Source organism: Sceloporus undulatus, chromosome 2, assembly GCF_019175285.1.
Source record: "Sceloporus undulatus isolate JIND9_A2432 ecotype Alabama chromosome 2, SceUnd_v1.1, whole genome shotgun sequence".
Taxonomy (NCBI): Eukaryota; Metazoa; Chordata; class Lepidosauria; order Squamata; family Phrynosomatidae; genus Sceloporus; species Sceloporus undulatus.
In genome coordinates this window covers 228,376,150-228,393,274 of record NC_056523.1, presented here as the reverse complement: position 1 = coordinate 228,393,274, position 17,125 = coordinate 228,376,150, and the positions used below count along the sequence as shown (strand labels likewise).

Sequence of the window (17,125 nt, the reverse complement as noted above, 5' to 3'; positions counted from 1 at the left end):
ACAGAGCAATGGATTGAAACTAGAAGAAAAAAAATTCCACCAAAACATTATGTTACCCCATGGACTAGCCCTCCTTCACACCTAGTCATCATTTTATATCAGTTTAATATTATAAGGGATGTTGTGACCATGTAGCTACAAAAGGCACCCAATATGAATAGCCTGCCCAAATAAGGAGATCAAGTAAATTCAGCTTGGAAGCCATAGTGCATGTAGGCAAAATTGGACCATTATGATAAATAATCCCATGAAGCTAACAATACCAGTGATGGCCTTCCTTTTTATTGCAGAAGATGCAATAATTAAAGGCAAGGCTGAGGACTCTGCATCCCAGCTTTAATAATAATAATAATAAATTTTATTTGTATACCACTTTTCCACAGATCAAAGCGGTTTACAACCGTAGAAAACCATTACAACCATAAGGATCAAGGACCATATTTTAAAACAAATAGTTGTTTACAGTTGCTATGTATGTCTGGTATTTGAACCAATCTTGAGGCTCCAGGATAAAAGTGAAAAGGAACTGCTTAACTCTTCAGTATTTCTCACATACTTAATATTTGAACAACATTGTTAGCTATAAACAGTTGACTTTATAGTTCAGAATTGCACTTCATCATTTCATAAATTATACTAACAATGAAATCCCAAATGAGTATGGTCTCCATCTTTGTTACAGATCTACAAAATAAATGTTTTAAAACTATTGGCCACTATTCAACAATACATGAGTAGTCAGCAAATGATTTTTTTCCACAATTCATGGATAGCTAATGGAAAGGAATAGTTCCCTGTTCCAGTTTCCAGGAAGGTAAGCATAGTCATAGTCAGTTCTGCATTTTAGTCACAAGGTGCTTCTCGTTCTCTGCGATGGAGCTTTCTCTTGTACACAACTGGATGTTTCTTGCACACAACTGTAAATGCCATATAGAGAATGCTGTGGAAATGGTATTGCTTTGGAATCTGCAGCTTTAAAGCAACTGTTTCAGGATAACACCAGTGCTTGGATTTAAAAGCAGTGGGGCAGCTCAGCTGAGGAACCAGTGAATTCTGGAGGATCTGGTGGGTGATGTGAAACCCCCTCTGCATCACAGCTGGCAACCTTTCACATTCCAGCAGGCACAGGGAGCAGGGTCAGCTTCTCATCCAAAATGTTGGCACATGGTATTGGTATCAATCTAGTGCATTTCACTTCTGCCATAGTCCCGTGTGCCTTCCTGCAAAGTACTGTGTTTAAAGCTGGGTGATCAAATGACACGTAGCTTACATGGGACTCGCCTGCTATTTAAAGTAACATGTTCTCTTTACTATGTGCTTGAACAATAAGCCTGCCTCAATTTTCATCTGCAACATTTTGGAGGCAACGCTAGGAAGAGAAACTGATTTACCAGTGCATGATTAATAGGTTCAGTTGTCATTACCAGAGGATCAAGGCAGCTACCAGGACACCTGTAGAGTGTGGCATGTTATACTTTCTCTACACTGGAACTGCTGCCTGATCTAGAACAGGATTCCTTCCAAACTAAGATATATAAACAAGGCCTCCTCACAAATGAGTAGTACAGAAAAGGAAGGGTAATCTACTTGAGCTCTGGAGTGAATCTTGTACAGGATGAGGCAGAAAAAACCTTCACCTTCAATCCAGTCTTTTAAAAGCATCTCCCCTTTCATCCCTATTCACTAGGGACTTGGTTAAATTTCATTCGATAGAATCCCGAACCTCCCAGGTTCTAGTCATATGTGAAACTGTTCTAGGAAAAAAAAATCTTGTTTTGGGGCCTTGGTTTGCAGGAATAGCCCCATGTCAATATTTATGTGGCAAATGCATTATCTGAAGTGGTAATCTATAGGCAGAAGGAAAGTCTTGAAGGCCCTCAAAAGAAACATTTTGGTTGCCTTGATCTAATCTTGCCACATCCTTGTCACTGGCCTTTTTTTCTTTCAACATACACCTTTTAAAACTGCACTCCCTTACTGTAACTGTTTGGTAAATCTCCTAGTCCTTCATGACCCGAGAAAGGTGGTACATATGGCAGTGACTTCAGCAGGGTCTAATACAGGCCCAACTAAAGGCTAATCATACTTGAAACTCCACTCCTTGCTCACACATTCTGTTCAGATGCATCTGTGCTAGCATCTGAGGAACTCTGTGTGGAACTGGCACACAGGAGGCAATTGCTTGGCTTGGCTGTTGCCACTTTCTCATCAGTCACAAGAGTCTACAACCAGGCCAGTTTGTATCTCAGGCAGCCAACAATGAATGAGGAACACCAGTTCTTTTTCAGTTCACCACCAGCACATTCTCCTGTAATGGGGTTCTGCAAGCCGGAGGGGGGGGGGGGATGTCAGGAAGAGAAAAGAAAGATCAGTCAGGCCTTGTGGCCACCTCTCCCCACAGAACTCCACACTCCAGTCACTAGTCCTCTGCTTTCAAAGAGTTATTATAGCATTTGATATATATATTCTGAAGGATCAGCCCAGACCCTCTGGTGCATTTCTGCCCCTGACAATGAATACAAGAGTGTTGTGTCTCACTTGGAGATATTAGCAGGACATGCATGTTTGGGGAAAGGCTTGGCACACCTGCAGCTCCATTATTCTGGCCCCAGCAGTTTGCACTAAATAACCGACCTCCCTAGCCAATGGAATCAGAAAATGTGCTATGCCCCTGGCAACAATATCCACACCTCTCTTTCTCTCTGTCTCTCTCTCACACACAAATATATTGGTTTTGATCCCTAGCTTCAGGCTGATATCTTGGCTTTCAACCTTCCAAGTGCTAATCGGTCACCGAGCTTCTTATTTCCCTAAGTGACTCCGATGGGGGAGGGTGGGAACAGAAGGAAGACTTAGGTACTTGATCCTTCTGCAGCAAATATGAAGCCTTCCTGTCCAAACTGCCTGAGCCCAAGGAAAATGACTGGAGGGAAAGGCACTCACCTAGATCCCTATCTCTGTACAGACTTACCGCTCACAGCAGCAGAAGATAGAGCATGAAGAAGTACTCTCCCTGCGAAACTTCCCAGATTTAGGGCTGTCCTTGCACTCGGCTATATAGGCATGGAGCTGTGTGACAGTTGTTTCTCCCTCAGATTGATGCTGAAAGAACAGGAGATGTGAGGGGCTGCATGAGGCATTTATGGCAGAATCTGATAGGCCTACCAACAGCAATGCTTCCCAAGCTGTTTGATGTGAGGGAGCTGCAATTTTTCCCCAAGGTGCCAGGCTCAATACCAAATGTGCCCATTAACTTTCCTAAAACCTCAACATAGACCTTCAGCCAAGAACCCCCACCAGTCCAGGGACTTTGAGTAGCATGGTTCAAGAAGACTGAAAGAGACAGCAACCAGGATGCTGAAGGCAGCTACAGGAACCCTGGTAAATCCAAAAATGTTTTTGTGGACACATACTAAGGTAATATTAGAAACAGTCCTTCCTTGCCATCACTATCTGTACTGCAACTCAGATAACACTGGATGAAGAAAGCTATAGAAAGTCAAGTCCTAGAATACAGTACTTTTTTAAAACACTTGAATGAAAGCTACTCAGTTCCAGCTCTACAGCAGGACCAGAGGCTCACTGAAGGACTAACCTTTATGGTCTCATAAGAGCCAGTGATGAGTGCAATGAAAAGGCTGAGCACCATGTAGATGAAAAGGCTGATGAAGGTGTACAGGTAGAGCTGGCTGAAAAGCCAGACCAAGTAGTTGCTCTGTTCCATGGATGCAAAGGTCACAAACATGTCATCTCCATTGATAAGAGAGAAAAGGCACTCTGAAACCATTGAGAGGGTACGGAACTAGAATAAAAAAGACCAAACACGGAACTGATGGGAGGAAAAATCCTAAAACTAGAGATAAAACACAAACAGTGGGGGGGAAAACAGGCAGGTGACACTTTTAGCAGGACATTGACTAGGAATTAAAGATAGTTCCTCCATTTGAAAGGTAAACTGACTACAGCAAATTCAACAAAATAGGAGCACTGAATGTAGTTCTTCCTGCATACTTCAGAAATGGTACTCCTATTCCAACACCCCATACAAGACTGAATCTTGTAACCCAGTGCAATTTGAAGAAGACTCTCTAAGCACAGACTCCACAGACTCTCATGCATCAATCACCTCAACTGCAAGAGCAGATCTGACAGCTCAGCTGAGCACCAAGCCCAATCAAACTGCAGAGGGATGCAGAGCCCACAAAGTGTGCAATTAATATTGAAAAACATGCATTTATATGGATATATTCTAAGGTCACCGGTCCAGCCCTCACTATAAGATCCATACTTCCAATGTAACCACTTCGTCTTTTTCAGATTGGAAAAATGCAAGGTGTTTGTTTAGGTCAGATGCAGGAAACCTCTAAGCAGGGTTATGTGTTCCTCAGCTGATACCAAATCCTTCTGTGTCCTTCAGGCATTTGAGGAGTTGGTAAACACTCAACAGTGGTCTAGGAAAAGTCAATATGGATGGTGCCTGAAATGGAGACTTGCCACTTCTGTTGTCTATCTAGATGAAGCTAACAAATGCCATTGGCCATTTGGCCTCCTCCTCATGCTTACTCTTCAAAGATCTGGGTAACCAGCTTCCTTCTTCAAGGATGATGGATGTTAATTGTGATAACAATGTTTTGAAAGACGTCATTGGTTTGTTTTTACACAGATATGTCCTCACTGGTTTCCCCCCTCTGCACTATGTCCAGCAACCCATGCTTCCTTCCCCATATACCTTGACATGGTAGGGTCCAAGCACGATCCAGCCACAGAAACAGTAGCCCAGGTAGATGACTGCCACACAGCAACAGAAACGGATGACGTTGGGGAGAGCAACCCGCATGGTGACAATAAGGATCTAGGGTGACATCAAGCAAGAAGACTCGAGTCAGAAAAAGGAGTCCTGGACTAGGTCTTTGTGACACAAGTTCAAATTCCACGTTAGCACTGAACGTGCTAGACAGCCTGGCTAAAGTCACCAGTTAATGAAAACTGAAGTTACAATGCAGTGGAGTTCAGAATGCATCATACTGAGAGGCCCAGTGTTCATTAAAAAAAGAAAATAAAGGAAATCAATCATTTCAGATACAGGGTCTAGGGGGAGAAGAAAAGTGCTCAGCTCACATTATACTTCTGGAAGAAGCTGAGATAGCGCATGACACCAACCCAGACCAAGAGTGTAGAGGTGCCCAGAAGGATGCCACACACATCATAATTGGCAAAGTTCTGCAAGCAAACAAAACATTATATATTATTCAGGGCTGCTGGGTAAGTACCAGCAGATATGTCATGAGCAGCTCACTTTGTGTCCCAGCATCAGAATCTGTCTCACAGCCCGTCTGGCCAGTTCCTTACCTTGGACTCAATCCCAATCTTCATTATGGTCCCAGATACAGTCATGATGTCGCTCACCACAAGCAGGATGTACCAGCCATTCACAAATTCCATGCGGTCAGACAGGCAGATGTCTTGGTTGTAGCAGCGTTGGAAGAACTGGGTGAATTCCTGTATATGGAAAACAGGCCTCCAGTGAGCTTCCCACTTGACTCCAAAACACAAAACTCTACTCTACAACCCCTTTTCCCTTGCTCCAAAGGAGGAGAACACACCTAATTGGGCTAATCTGCCTAAAATTTTTGTGTATTCCTATTGGACAGTTTTAAATTTTTGGATGCTTAATCTCTTTTTATGGGTTGATCACCGTTTTTATGATTGGGGGAAGGGTTGGGGTTTGGCTTTTTTTATTGAAATTTTTAATTGTTTGATGTTTTATTTACACTGTTGGAATCCGCTTTGATTCCTTTGTGAAAAAGCAGAACACAAATTATTATTATTATGGCTGCTAAACTCATCTTACAGCATACTTTTGAGGAGAACGTGGAGGGTATCTTATGTGCCTTCCTGGCCTGATACTTCATCTCCTGCTAGGCCAATAAAATAAGCAGGGAGCAGAGCACAGAGGGACTCAGCCTCTCCTTGTAAGGAATATTTATCATAAGAAATAAAATCACTAGGAATAAAATTGCTCTGGCAGAACTGACCTCAACCTGTCCAACCAGCAACACCACAGTCTAAGAAATCAGGTGTGGTGGCCAGAAACACCACCTTCTTATACAGCAACTACTAATCAATATAAATTGGGGAGGGGGGAATGATAGACTCCACCCCAGAAAGAGAATATGGCAGGGAAAGCTTAGAAAAAAGGAGAAGCAGCTGCCCTCTCAGGTCTACTCCACCCTTAGGATGTTAAAGACTGAAAAATATTTTGGGCTTTTGCTTTGTATAGATGGGCTAGACTTGGTCAAATATGTCTGCAATTTATGCCTAAACTGATGCTGGTGGGTTTGTGATGCCCTATCCCAGCAGCGCTCACATGCTGCAGCAGAAGCCCCCTGACGATTGAGCGGGAACACAAGACGAAGGACAGCACACAGATCAGGAGCACGATTACATCAAAGAACATCCGGAAACCATTATCTCCTACAAGAAAGGAGGAGGACAGTGGTGAGCAATATGCAAAACAATGCAGAGAAGAGATATGATAATGTTCCCTATGTACAGAAGTTACAATCTAAACAGGCTTGATCAGAACATGTAGGCAAGAGTGAACAGACAACAAAAGTGATGACAAGATGGCACATGGAAAATGCCAGGTGGAATTTGAACAGGCACCCTGAGAAAAATGAAGTCTAACTAAAGTAAACGAGGAGGAAAGCATGGTGACTCTCCCCGAGTAAGCATGGGTAGAGTGAGGAGGAGGAAAGGGGACATGGACACAGATCTAACTGGAAGGGCTGGACTGATAGAGCTTCACTTAGCCTAAACTACTCAGGACACAGAATTTGGAATCTCTGAAAAGATGTGACTGTAAAATAAAGGCAGGTCAAAGTAAGAAATGAAGATGAAAATAAAATAGTAAATATGATAATGCTATTATATAAATCTGTGCTGTACTTGGAATACAATGTGCAGTTTTAATCCACCCAAAGCTTCAGAATGTCCACAAAAGGGATGATTGAATGGATTTGTGATGCAAACATTAAGAAAGGTTGGGGCTTTTGAACTGAAAGGGAGAAAAAAATAACTAACAGACAGACAATGTTAAATGTTTAAAATTTATCAACACAAGATAAAAGTACTGATGCACTAAAAAGCGAGATCAACATGGAGTGAAAATATTATCTCAGTGCACTAGAAGGTGAGATCAGCCCAAGAAATTTAACATAAAAGCATTGATCTATAGAGTACATATTAAATTTATTAAGTTCATAATCTGAGTAGCTTTAACAACCAATTATCCCATTAATAGACAGCCATAATAAGAGACAAGGCTCAATGGGTTTATCAATGAGGTATGGCATCAGCTATTGCCAGCTATGCTGAAGATGGGATGAGCTATGTAAACTGAGGAACCAATCTTCAGGTTGGAAGGTCCAGGCATAGTTATTGTGCTAATGTGTACTTTGGCCTTTCCAAAACAGGATTCAAGCCAATCACTTCAAAACAGAGGTCATGATTGTGCCACATTGCTGCCCCATGTCCCTTCTGGTACCTTTGCCATAGACACTGGGGTCTTTGCACTCCTGGATGCTCACTTTGTTGTCCAAGTGGATCTTCACACGTCCACTGTGTGCTTTGTTGTCTAATGTGATCTATATTAATAAAGAAAAACAAGGGATGGCTGACAATATACCTCCCACCAGAAGCAGCAGACATGTCAGTAGCCAAAACATCAGAAGCCCTAGACTTGCATCTTTCTGTTTTATAGTCCAAGAAGTGGATGAAGAATGTTCAGACTCGGACAGAAGGGCAAAGACACCATCTCCTCAAACAGAGATACTCACTGTGATAGAAAAGGTGTAGCAGTCTGGAATCTCATTGTTGATTATTGTTTGTATGTTGATGGCTTTCAGCTTGAACCGGATGGTGACATTAATGAGCCTGCCAGAGACAAGATGGGGAGAGTCAACTCGATCTCAATCTCCCACTACATTTCATAGGAGTGTGAAAGCAGACATAATGGAGAACTTCTCTTGTCAGGAAAGCTTAAGAAAACTTAGCTGCTTAAGCAGTAGGGGTGAGGGGAAATGAGACAATGGCCTAAATCTGGTTGCCAGATCCAACAAGACTAGATCCACACAATCAATGGGATTTATAGTAACCATTGTTCAACTTAATCATTGGTTAACATATTAACATGGTTGACTAATGGTTGACTTAACCATTCAGCAATTGACTGAAAGAGTCAGCCCTTCTTGGGAATAGTTACTGAACAGTAACATCACTGTTCAAATGCACCAGAAATAATACAGTGAGCTAGGATCAAGTTATTTATGGTCAAGGCTGCAAGATGCTAGCTAATGCTAGCTGATAAGTGCAATCTGTAAAATTCTAAATCTATAAAGATTTAAAAACAGTAATGGAGACATGGAGTCTCAATTATTTAAAAGTAACACAGGAAGAAAAAAACCCTTAAGGATTTTACATGTGACTTCTTGGATGGACACAGTCCCACCAACTCTCCCAAGCTGTAGCAAACATTTTTTAAAAAATGGCTATTACAGTACTTGTAGAACTTGAGAGTAAAATTTCTGTAGCTTCGGTCTGGCTCCACAAAATCTGGAAGGGACTCTTCAAGGTCCAACGAAGAAGGTATCTTCCCTGGGGGATCCACACCCAGGCACTCTACACAGAAAGGAGATACTTTCACATGAAGGCATGTGAATGCATGTGCTTGCAGGTACTGATATCAAGGTGTGTGTGCATGTGTGCGTGCATGTGTCTAGAAGTGTGCACACTTCCCATACCAAGTTTCAACCATCACTTTTCATACTACAATACAGAGCTTGGAAAAGTTACATTTTCAGCTACAACTTCCATAATCACCCAGTTAATATGGTTATGAAGTCAGCATGAGTAAAAAAGGTTCCAAAACACGAGAGACAAAACTACAGTTCGGGAAAGGAAAAGTGAATGAAGCAAGTTCCAGACTCTACAGAGAATTGTGTTACAGTATAGAAAAAAAAACTGCCTTTCCTTTAAGCCTTACTGTGAGATGCAAATGGGTGAATAGGTTGCAAATAAGGGAAAGAACCATTCCCATCTCTAAGGGAGCAGAGGAGGTAGGATCCCTGGGGACCAGAGGAAGGCAGTTACTTACCTGTGATAACCTCAGGGTCAATGTTGAAGGTGTCATTGGCAGGATCAATACTCCCTTTACGGTAATAGTGCTGGCAGAGCATGAGGGCTGACTGGTTAACGCCATGGGCACGTACATAGGCATAGCGACCAACTGTCTCATTCTGAATGGCCAAATACTGCAAGGAAAATTTGCCATCATCACAGCAGTACAGTTAGTTCCAACTGCCCCCTTACATAATCCCACAACCCACATATTAGCACCACTGTGCCTCTTTTCACCTTATCTACGGCATAGAACATGTGGTTATAGACATCTGACTGTGTATAGACTGCGTGGGTATCCTCTGATCCATCTGCATAGTCCTTTAGGAAGAGGTGATGGAATGTAATAGTGTTCTCCTCTTTGAAGGTCACCACCATTTGGTTACTGAGGCCAAAGAGTATGAGCTGTAGAAATAGAAACCAGACAACACAAACCTAGCTAAGGAGAATGCAAGAACCTCAACTTTGTGAATCCTGATATATCCGACCATCCCATGCCTTTCTGTGCTTGGGAGCCAATCCTGTCAAGGAATTGAGACAGTTGCAAGGAGAGAAGAGATAACGTGTTCAAGTATCCTATCATCTCATCCTGGGAGCATACTTTGAGATTTACATAGAGATGGTCCCTCTAGGAACTCACTCAGGGCTAATGCCCTCACTGGTCTCTGAGTGAAGAACAAAAATAAATGAAGCATTAAGTTTTGGATCTAGTAACACTGAGCAAGATTAAATACTACCCTTCTGTTGTAAGAGACTCCAGATGCTTCCCAACACAGCTATTAACATATAATCATCCTTCCTTATTCATAGAATTTTGTAGGTCTACATGTTGTCATTTTCCATTTATAGATCTCAACGTTTGATCATGCTACAAAATGAATAAAATAGTATCATTTGGTCCCCAGAAACTGATTTAGACAGAATAAACTGTTCTTCCATAGCAACTAGTATGTGTCTTTGCTAAAGGCTAAATAGAGCCTTAAACAAACTCTTTGGATCTTTGAACACATCAAAGTCTTGTGAAAAGGTACTCATTAATACAAATGTTATGAAATAGTAGGCATGCCCTTTGACTCTGGCATTACCAATGAGCTCATGTGCTAGTTTAAATTTAAGAGCTGATTGTTCGGTCACTTCACTATTTAAAAAAATGCTAAATGCTAAAAAAAGATAGATTTTTTTCTCTCCAAAGAACTTGAGTGCTAAATATTTAAAAAGTTCTTCAAGCAACAGTGACACACAGGATTGTTGTTTTTAAAAAGCGAGTATCTTTACAGCTTGGTGCTACCACAGTAATTTTGATCATCAAAACACTAATTGTCTGGGTAAATTATAACCAGAGCACATCCCTGACAATTACCAACCTATGCAGACAGATTTGCAGAATGCAGCACCAAGTATAAATGTGGGGAACTAGTGGCCCTACAGATCTTTAGGATTTCAGTTTCCATCTGCCTTGTCCAACAGTAAAGGACTATGCAAACTGAAGCCTAACATATATAGAGTCAAAAGTTCCCAGTCCCATCACAGAGGAAAGGAAGAAGCTACCCACAGAAAACTATTTGTTTTAAGGTGTCTGGATAGCCCTGTTATCAAATTCACCATGCACCTCTCCCAGGTTCTCCCTTCCTTACATACCTGGATGGTGACTATTATGATCTTGATCAGCTGCAGTACTAACTTGAATGGCTTCCGACCTTTGGCACGAAACTTGTCACAGGGGCTCATGAAGAAATACTTGAGGCGCCTGCGGAGTTCCTCTTCTTCTGGTTGAAAAGAAGGAGGCCTTAAGCTTGGCCTTGTATCTCCATCTTGGGACCCATAACTATTCACTGAGGTCAGCAACTTCTGTGTCTCTAAAAGGAAAAAAATAGAACAAAGTCTTACAATCTCAGCTTCAAGGAGGGAGGGGGGAGTCCTTCTCTCTCCTGTGATCCCTAAATTTCCTGTGATTTAATCAAGTGAAGAGTTATACGTGTCTACTACCATCAGTTCTGCTATGTACAATAATCCCATCTTTATTATACAATCCCTCCGAGAGAAGCAGAAAATCAACACTTAAACTTTTATAGCTTCACAGTTTTCACATCAACTTGCTCCCTCCTTACCCATCTTGGAGTTGCAAACTCAGCTCTTATCAGCTCTCTCTCATAAGACCAGCTTGTGGCTTATTAGTGTTTCTTCATCCCCTTCAAGGCACACAGTTGGTCAGGAAGCATCTATAAACAGGCAAACCAGAACATATGTGTATGTCTTTAGATAGACCACATCAGATTATGATTATACATAGTGAGTCAACCAAATCAGTTCCAAGGAGAGACAGGCTTTGCCACAAAAGAAGTGATTTCATTGCTTACATCAAACAAGGCAAAACCAACACTGCTGTCATCTGACCCCTCTACAGGGCATAAGGAGAAAAATATACCAAGTATTCCCATGGACACAGCTTGGGAAAGTTATGTTTTGGACTATAATTTCCAGAATCTATCACAGTGGCCAAGATGGGTGACAGTTGTAGTCCAAAAATAACTTTTCCAAGCTTTGGATCAGCACAGAAAGCAATGGCGCTCAGTGAGAGAACCCTATGTTTCCAGCTGGTAGTGAAAAGACAATATTGCACATCAGATCCAAACTGCTGACTGGCACAGATGCAACACCCAGCACAATGAACCAAAGAAACTCAAGTGTTTTAAGATCCCCAAAATGAAAATTCACCACATGGTAGCATTTACATTCTTCACTGGCACAAAACTCAAGATACATCACCTGCAAGGCTGAAGGCAAGAGGGTTTCTTAATGCCAGTGAAGACTGAGGAATCATTTATTTGTTACATTTAAATCCCACCATTCTTTTTGGGAACTCCAAGCGGTATCTATGTCCTTTCCCCATATTTAACACTCTTTCTTGTTAGGTTGGTGAGACAGAAATAGTGGCTTAGGCCATTTTATGGCTCACAGGAGATTTGTACATAGACTCAACAGTCCGAGTATTATACTGAGCATTATACTACTACACTGGATATAAAGAAATGGCATCTCTGTGTCCCCTAAACGACCAAGATTTTTGTATGCCTGACTCACTCATTTCTCCTTTGAGTTTTTTTTTTTTTACACCATCAGTGTTACAAGGCTTGGGAGCAAAGCAAAAGACTTGGTTTCAATATATCTTCCAATCAATTATGATCAAAGGACAACATATCCGAAAATAACGATGATGTTTTAATAAAGTTCTTTGTTGGCAGCCATAGCAGCCACGAGTCCCATATTATTGTTTGAAACAACGACATTCCATGTGTTTTAATAGGATTTTTTAAAAATTGTAAGCTGATTGATACCCCCAAATAAACAAAGAATGATAAGATTGCCATTTGGAAGAAAAAATTAAAGGCATCTTTGTTTCCCAACATTTCTCCCTTTCAGACCATGACAGCAGCATAGCTTCCTTGCTCTTGATGTCTCTGAGGGCGTATATGAGTGTGTGTCTATCCCTGTAGGAAAGACAACAGGCATCTATAATATTCTACATTTAAAAGAGGTTGGAATTTGACAACAAATTAGATTACCTGAGTATCACACTAGTACACTACCGTCTATTTGGTTAGGAAGACTTAAATCTAGGGCTGAGTAAACAGCTGAGGTGGGTGTGGGTATCAATTTTAAGCCCCTCGACATGCCACACCTTGCCATTTTAGCCAATTTTGACCATAAATCAAAACTAGAAGATTAACATTGCTAATCTTTCTGGAGTAAAGTGTGTATGTGTGTGAATTTGGCTTGATCGTTTAGGACTGGGAAATGCAATTTATAACTTTGGGGCACTTTGGATCTGAAAAAAATGCATGTGGGACTGGGGAATGGGAGGCCATAATAAAGCCTCTGGGGCCACATACTGTCTGTAAACAGGCCACATGATTTCCCCCCAATTTAAGGGGTGAGGCTCAGTCTATGCCTCTACCATTCTTTCCTTTCGGCCTCCACAGCTCCTTAACCCCCTCTCCCCATTTGTGGATTGGCCTATGGAACAGTAATGTGGCATTGCTAATCTTTCCGGAGTAAAGTTTAAGGTGTCCTCACCACTTGATGGCATGGCTGCAAAGGCTGTTGGACTTGACGCCCCCAACAACCAGAAAGCATGCCCTTGTCATCACTTGCAGCTGGGGGTGAGCAAACTCCTTCCAGTGTATTGAGTCTGAGCAATGTTCCCAGGTTTCAAAGCTATTAAAGCTGGGATTTCTGTTCCAATTCGCATCTGAGTCTAAACTTTCCAGAATGTCATCTGAAACTGAAAAGTGGGTGGGTGGGCTGTGGATACACAAATAAAATGCGGTGGAAATTTACTCTGGTGGCTCCAACTTGTAAAGATACTTGCTTTTTAAAAACAACAATCCTGTGTTGTCCAAAGAATGTTAAAAAAATTAAGCACTCAAGTTCTTTAAAGAAAAAAAAACCTATTTTTAGCATAAACAAACCATACAATATACAAATACAGTAACAAACAATACATAACAATGCAAGACCTATAGTACAGTACAAACAATTAAATTAACACCATTGCAAACAAACTAAAACTGGACACCCAGCCTTCGAATCAGCCTTTCCAGAAATTACACGTACTTCTTCATTTTTGCTTAATCTGTATTTTCACTTCTGCCAAATCAGTCTTCCTAAATCAAACTCAGCATTCAGTCCCCAGAAATGTACTTGCACATTCTTTCCTCTTTAAATAAAAGGTCCCCTCCCAGTCTTTCAAAATAATAGTAATAATAATAATAATAATAACCTATATATTATCAAAATATATAGTTTGTCCAATACAGCTATCTCTATTCACTGTCATTTAGCATTTTTTTCATGGACTATGAAAGTCTGAAGTGGCTGAACAATCAGCTCTTAAACTAAGACATGAGCTCATTGGTAATGCCAAAGTTGGAGGGAATTTCTAATATTTCATACTATTTGTATTAATGAGTACCTTTTCAAAAAGCATTGATGTATTCATGCCTCTTTTGATGCTCTGGAACAGGCATGTGCATATTGTTTAAGGCTCTGTTTAGTCTGCAGCAAAGACATTTATTAGTTGCTAGTGAAGAATAGTTTTGTCTGTCTAGCAATCATACTTTTGACCACTGTAAGGGGAGAAGAAAAGAACTGACATTTCATAGACTCATAGAGTTGGAAGAGACCACAAGGGCCATCCAGTCCACCCTCCTGCCATGCAGGAAATCCAAATCAAAGCATCCCCATTGACAGATGGCCATCCAACCTTTGTTTGAAGACCTCTAAGGAAGGAGACTCCACTACACTCCAAGGGAGTTTGTTCCACTGTCGAACTGCCCTCTGTCCGGAATTTCCTCCTAATGTTGAGGTGGAATCTCTTTTCCTGGAGCTTGCATGTAATTCAGACTCATCAGAACCTGGGAATGTCTAGCTTGCTACACACAGTAATTATCTCTATTAAGTTATGATGCCACTTATTATGCCAACAGAACAAAGAGCTAAATTATAAGGTGCAGCACTACATGGATTTGGCAAGTAGGTACAAACACAAAACACTGGAAGAACCCAGAGATTTCATCTAAAGACAAACTGATACTAAAGATGACTGGAATGGACAAACTACTTGTTTTGGTAGGACACTGGATTTTTTTTTTCAGACTGGAAATCTTTTATCCTATACTATATTTACAGAGGAAAGAAGACGTATGTATATTTGTGGGGTTTGAATACTTAGCTTTACTTAGGAAGATTGATTTGGCAGAAGTGAAAATACAGAGTAAGCAAAAATAAAATACCAAAATAAAGCTGTTTTGGGTCTCTTTGGAGGTATGCTGTTTAAATGATGCATGCATCCTAAGTACTGTATCTGGAAGCTGCCCTCCAGTGCTTAGGAATGGAGTGTGGCTTTGGAGCAACCTCTGGACTCTTAGGACCCATGCATCATTTAAATAGCATACCTCCAAAGAGACCCCAAGCAGCTTTATTTTGGCAGTCTGTAACAGGCCTATGATTCTATGAAATAACCCAGTTTGAGACTGCATTAACTGCCCTGGCTCAGTGCTAGGGAATCTTGGTAACTGTAGTTTGTTGTGGCACCAGAGCTCTATTACAGAGAAGGCTCAATGTCTCACAAAACTACAGTTCCCAGAATTCCCCAGCACTTAGACAGGGCAGATAAAACAGTCTCAGACTGGATTATTTCTGCAGTGTGTTTTGGACCATAGTCTACATTCACTGTTGGTCTCCCATCAAAGTACTAACCAGGGCCGAACCTGCTAGAAACAGAACGGTTGAACACAGGATCCATCTGCACTGCAGAATTAATCCAGTTTGACGTGGCTTTAACCGCCAAGGCTCAATGCTATGGAATTCTGGGATTGGGCAGTTTTCTGAACTATTTTTAAGCTTTCTTTGTCAGAGAACACTGTGCCACAACAAACTACAAACCCCAGGATCCCACAGGATGGAGCCGTGGCAAATTAAAGCAGTGTCAAACTGGATTAATGCTGCAGTGCGGCACCAGCCTGAGTTCCCTTCCTTACATACCACTCACTTATAAAGAAGTCTTTTGAGGGTCTGGAAGAAAAATGTGTAGCTCCTGGACAAGAATGTCTCCAAACTCACAAACCTTCCAAGCTGCAAGCTGTGCGTTCATTCTGGGAAAGCAAAGCGAGGCAAGGGCCAGTTACTGGAGTGGGGTGTAGTGGTTTAAGTGGTGTACTCTGAAGACCAGGGTTCAATTCCTGGATCAGCCATGGAAAGCCACTGGGCAAGTGACACTCTCCCAGCCTCAGGATGGCCATGGCAATCCCCATCTGAATACACTTGCCAAGAATACCCTGGGATAGGTTTGCTTTAGTTGGAAACGACTTGAAGGCACACAACAACAACAACAGTGTTAGGATATTGAACAGAAGGAGGCTGCGTTGATTAGTGGTTTGAGTGTTGGACTGCAACTCTGGAGACCAGGGTTCAGATCCCAGCTCAGCCATAGATCCCCACTTACCTTGGGTCTGAGCCACATTCTCTCAGGGGAAGAAGGCAGAGGCAACCCCCCTCTGAAGAAAACTGACTTATGGCGACCCACACATCCTTCTATGTATGGCCATGAAACCCACTGGGTGACCTTGGCCAAGTCACACTCTCTCAGCCTCAGGGGCCATGGCAAACCTCCTCTGAACAAACCCCACGATAAGTTCCCCTTCGGGTTGCCAAAACAGCCACACAACACACATACACACATCTTTCTGTGTCTGAGCATGGTAACCCACTGGGTGACCTTGGCCAAGTCACACTCTCTCAGCCTCGGAGGAAGGCAATGGCAAAGGCTCTTTGAAGAAACCTTGCCAACAAGAAAACCACAACCCCCAAATGGAAAGCAGATGCTCAGAATGGCAGTCCCCCTTTCGCCTCTCACCTTCGGGGGGGAACCCTGCCGTGAGGCCCAGGCGGTGCTGCTGCTGGTGTTGCAGCGGACAACATGGATCCCTTCCCGGCCGGCTCCGGCGCCGAACGCCATCAACAGAGAGAGTGGCTCCTCCTCCTGGCCTCCATCCGGCCGGTCATGGGACGCGAAATGGCGCCGTTGTCACGTGGTGGGCCTTGGAGTCACGTGAGGGGTCGCGCCACCTTTTGAAAATGGCCGCTGGGGGAAAAGAGAGAGAGAGGGAGGGAGAGAGAGAGAGAGAGAGAGGAGGGAGAGAAGGAGCGAGGGAGAGAGAAGAGAGGGAGGAAAGAAGAGAGAGAGATGAAGAGGAAAGAGGGTAGAGGAAGAGAGGAAAAGAGAGAGAAGGGAAGAGGGAGAGAAAAGGGAGTGAAGACGATATAGCGAGGCGATGGATAGCAATATGGGGGCAGAGAAGATAGGTCGGGGGATTGAGAGAGAGACGGTGATAAGTTCTAGCAACTCGAGCGAGGTCCGTGGAGGGAGTGCGTAGGTCTAGGAAATATA

The 17,125-nt window shown here is 42.3% G+C and overlaps 1 protein-coding gene across 7 annotated transcripts; it reads right to left on the bottom strand.

The window, feature by feature from the left end:
* Window positions 1-260: 260 nt before the first annotated feature.
* Window positions 261-16,811, bottom strand: MCOLN1 (mucolipin TRP cation channel 1). 7 transcript variants are annotated; one of them, XM_042451758.1, is made up of 17 exons: window positions 16,592-16,807; window positions 15,728-15,830; window positions 13,252-13,479; window positions 11,286-11,396; window positions 10,816-11,033; window positions 9,415-9,582; window positions 9,155-9,311; window positions 8,562-8,679; window positions 7,839-7,935; window positions 7,547-7,646; window positions 6,368-6,474; window positions 5,350-5,499; window positions 5,119-5,220; window positions 4,730-4,852; window positions 3,596-3,802; window positions 2,972-3,102; window positions 261-2,321 (listed from the first exon to the last, which is right to left on the bottom strand). In XM_042451758.1, exons 4-17 carry the CDS (start codon window positions 11,287-11,289, stop codon window positions 2,285-2,287), a joined length of 1,719 nt encoding a protein of 572 aa, XP_042307692.1. In that variant the 5' UTR covers window positions 11,290-11,396; window positions 13,252-13,479; window positions 15,728-15,830; window positions 16,592-16,807; the 3' UTR covers window positions 261-2,284. The 7 variants fall into 7 exon arrangements, with proteins under 7 accessions (XP_042307692.1, XP_042307693.1, XP_042307695.1 ...); XM_042451759.1 differs by lacking the exon at window positions 15,728-15,830 and adding an exon at window positions 14,150-14,232; XM_042451761.1 differs by lacking the exon at window positions 13,252-13,479 and having other exon boundaries at window positions 15,721-15,830.
* Window positions 16,812-17,125: the final 314 nt, after the last annotated feature.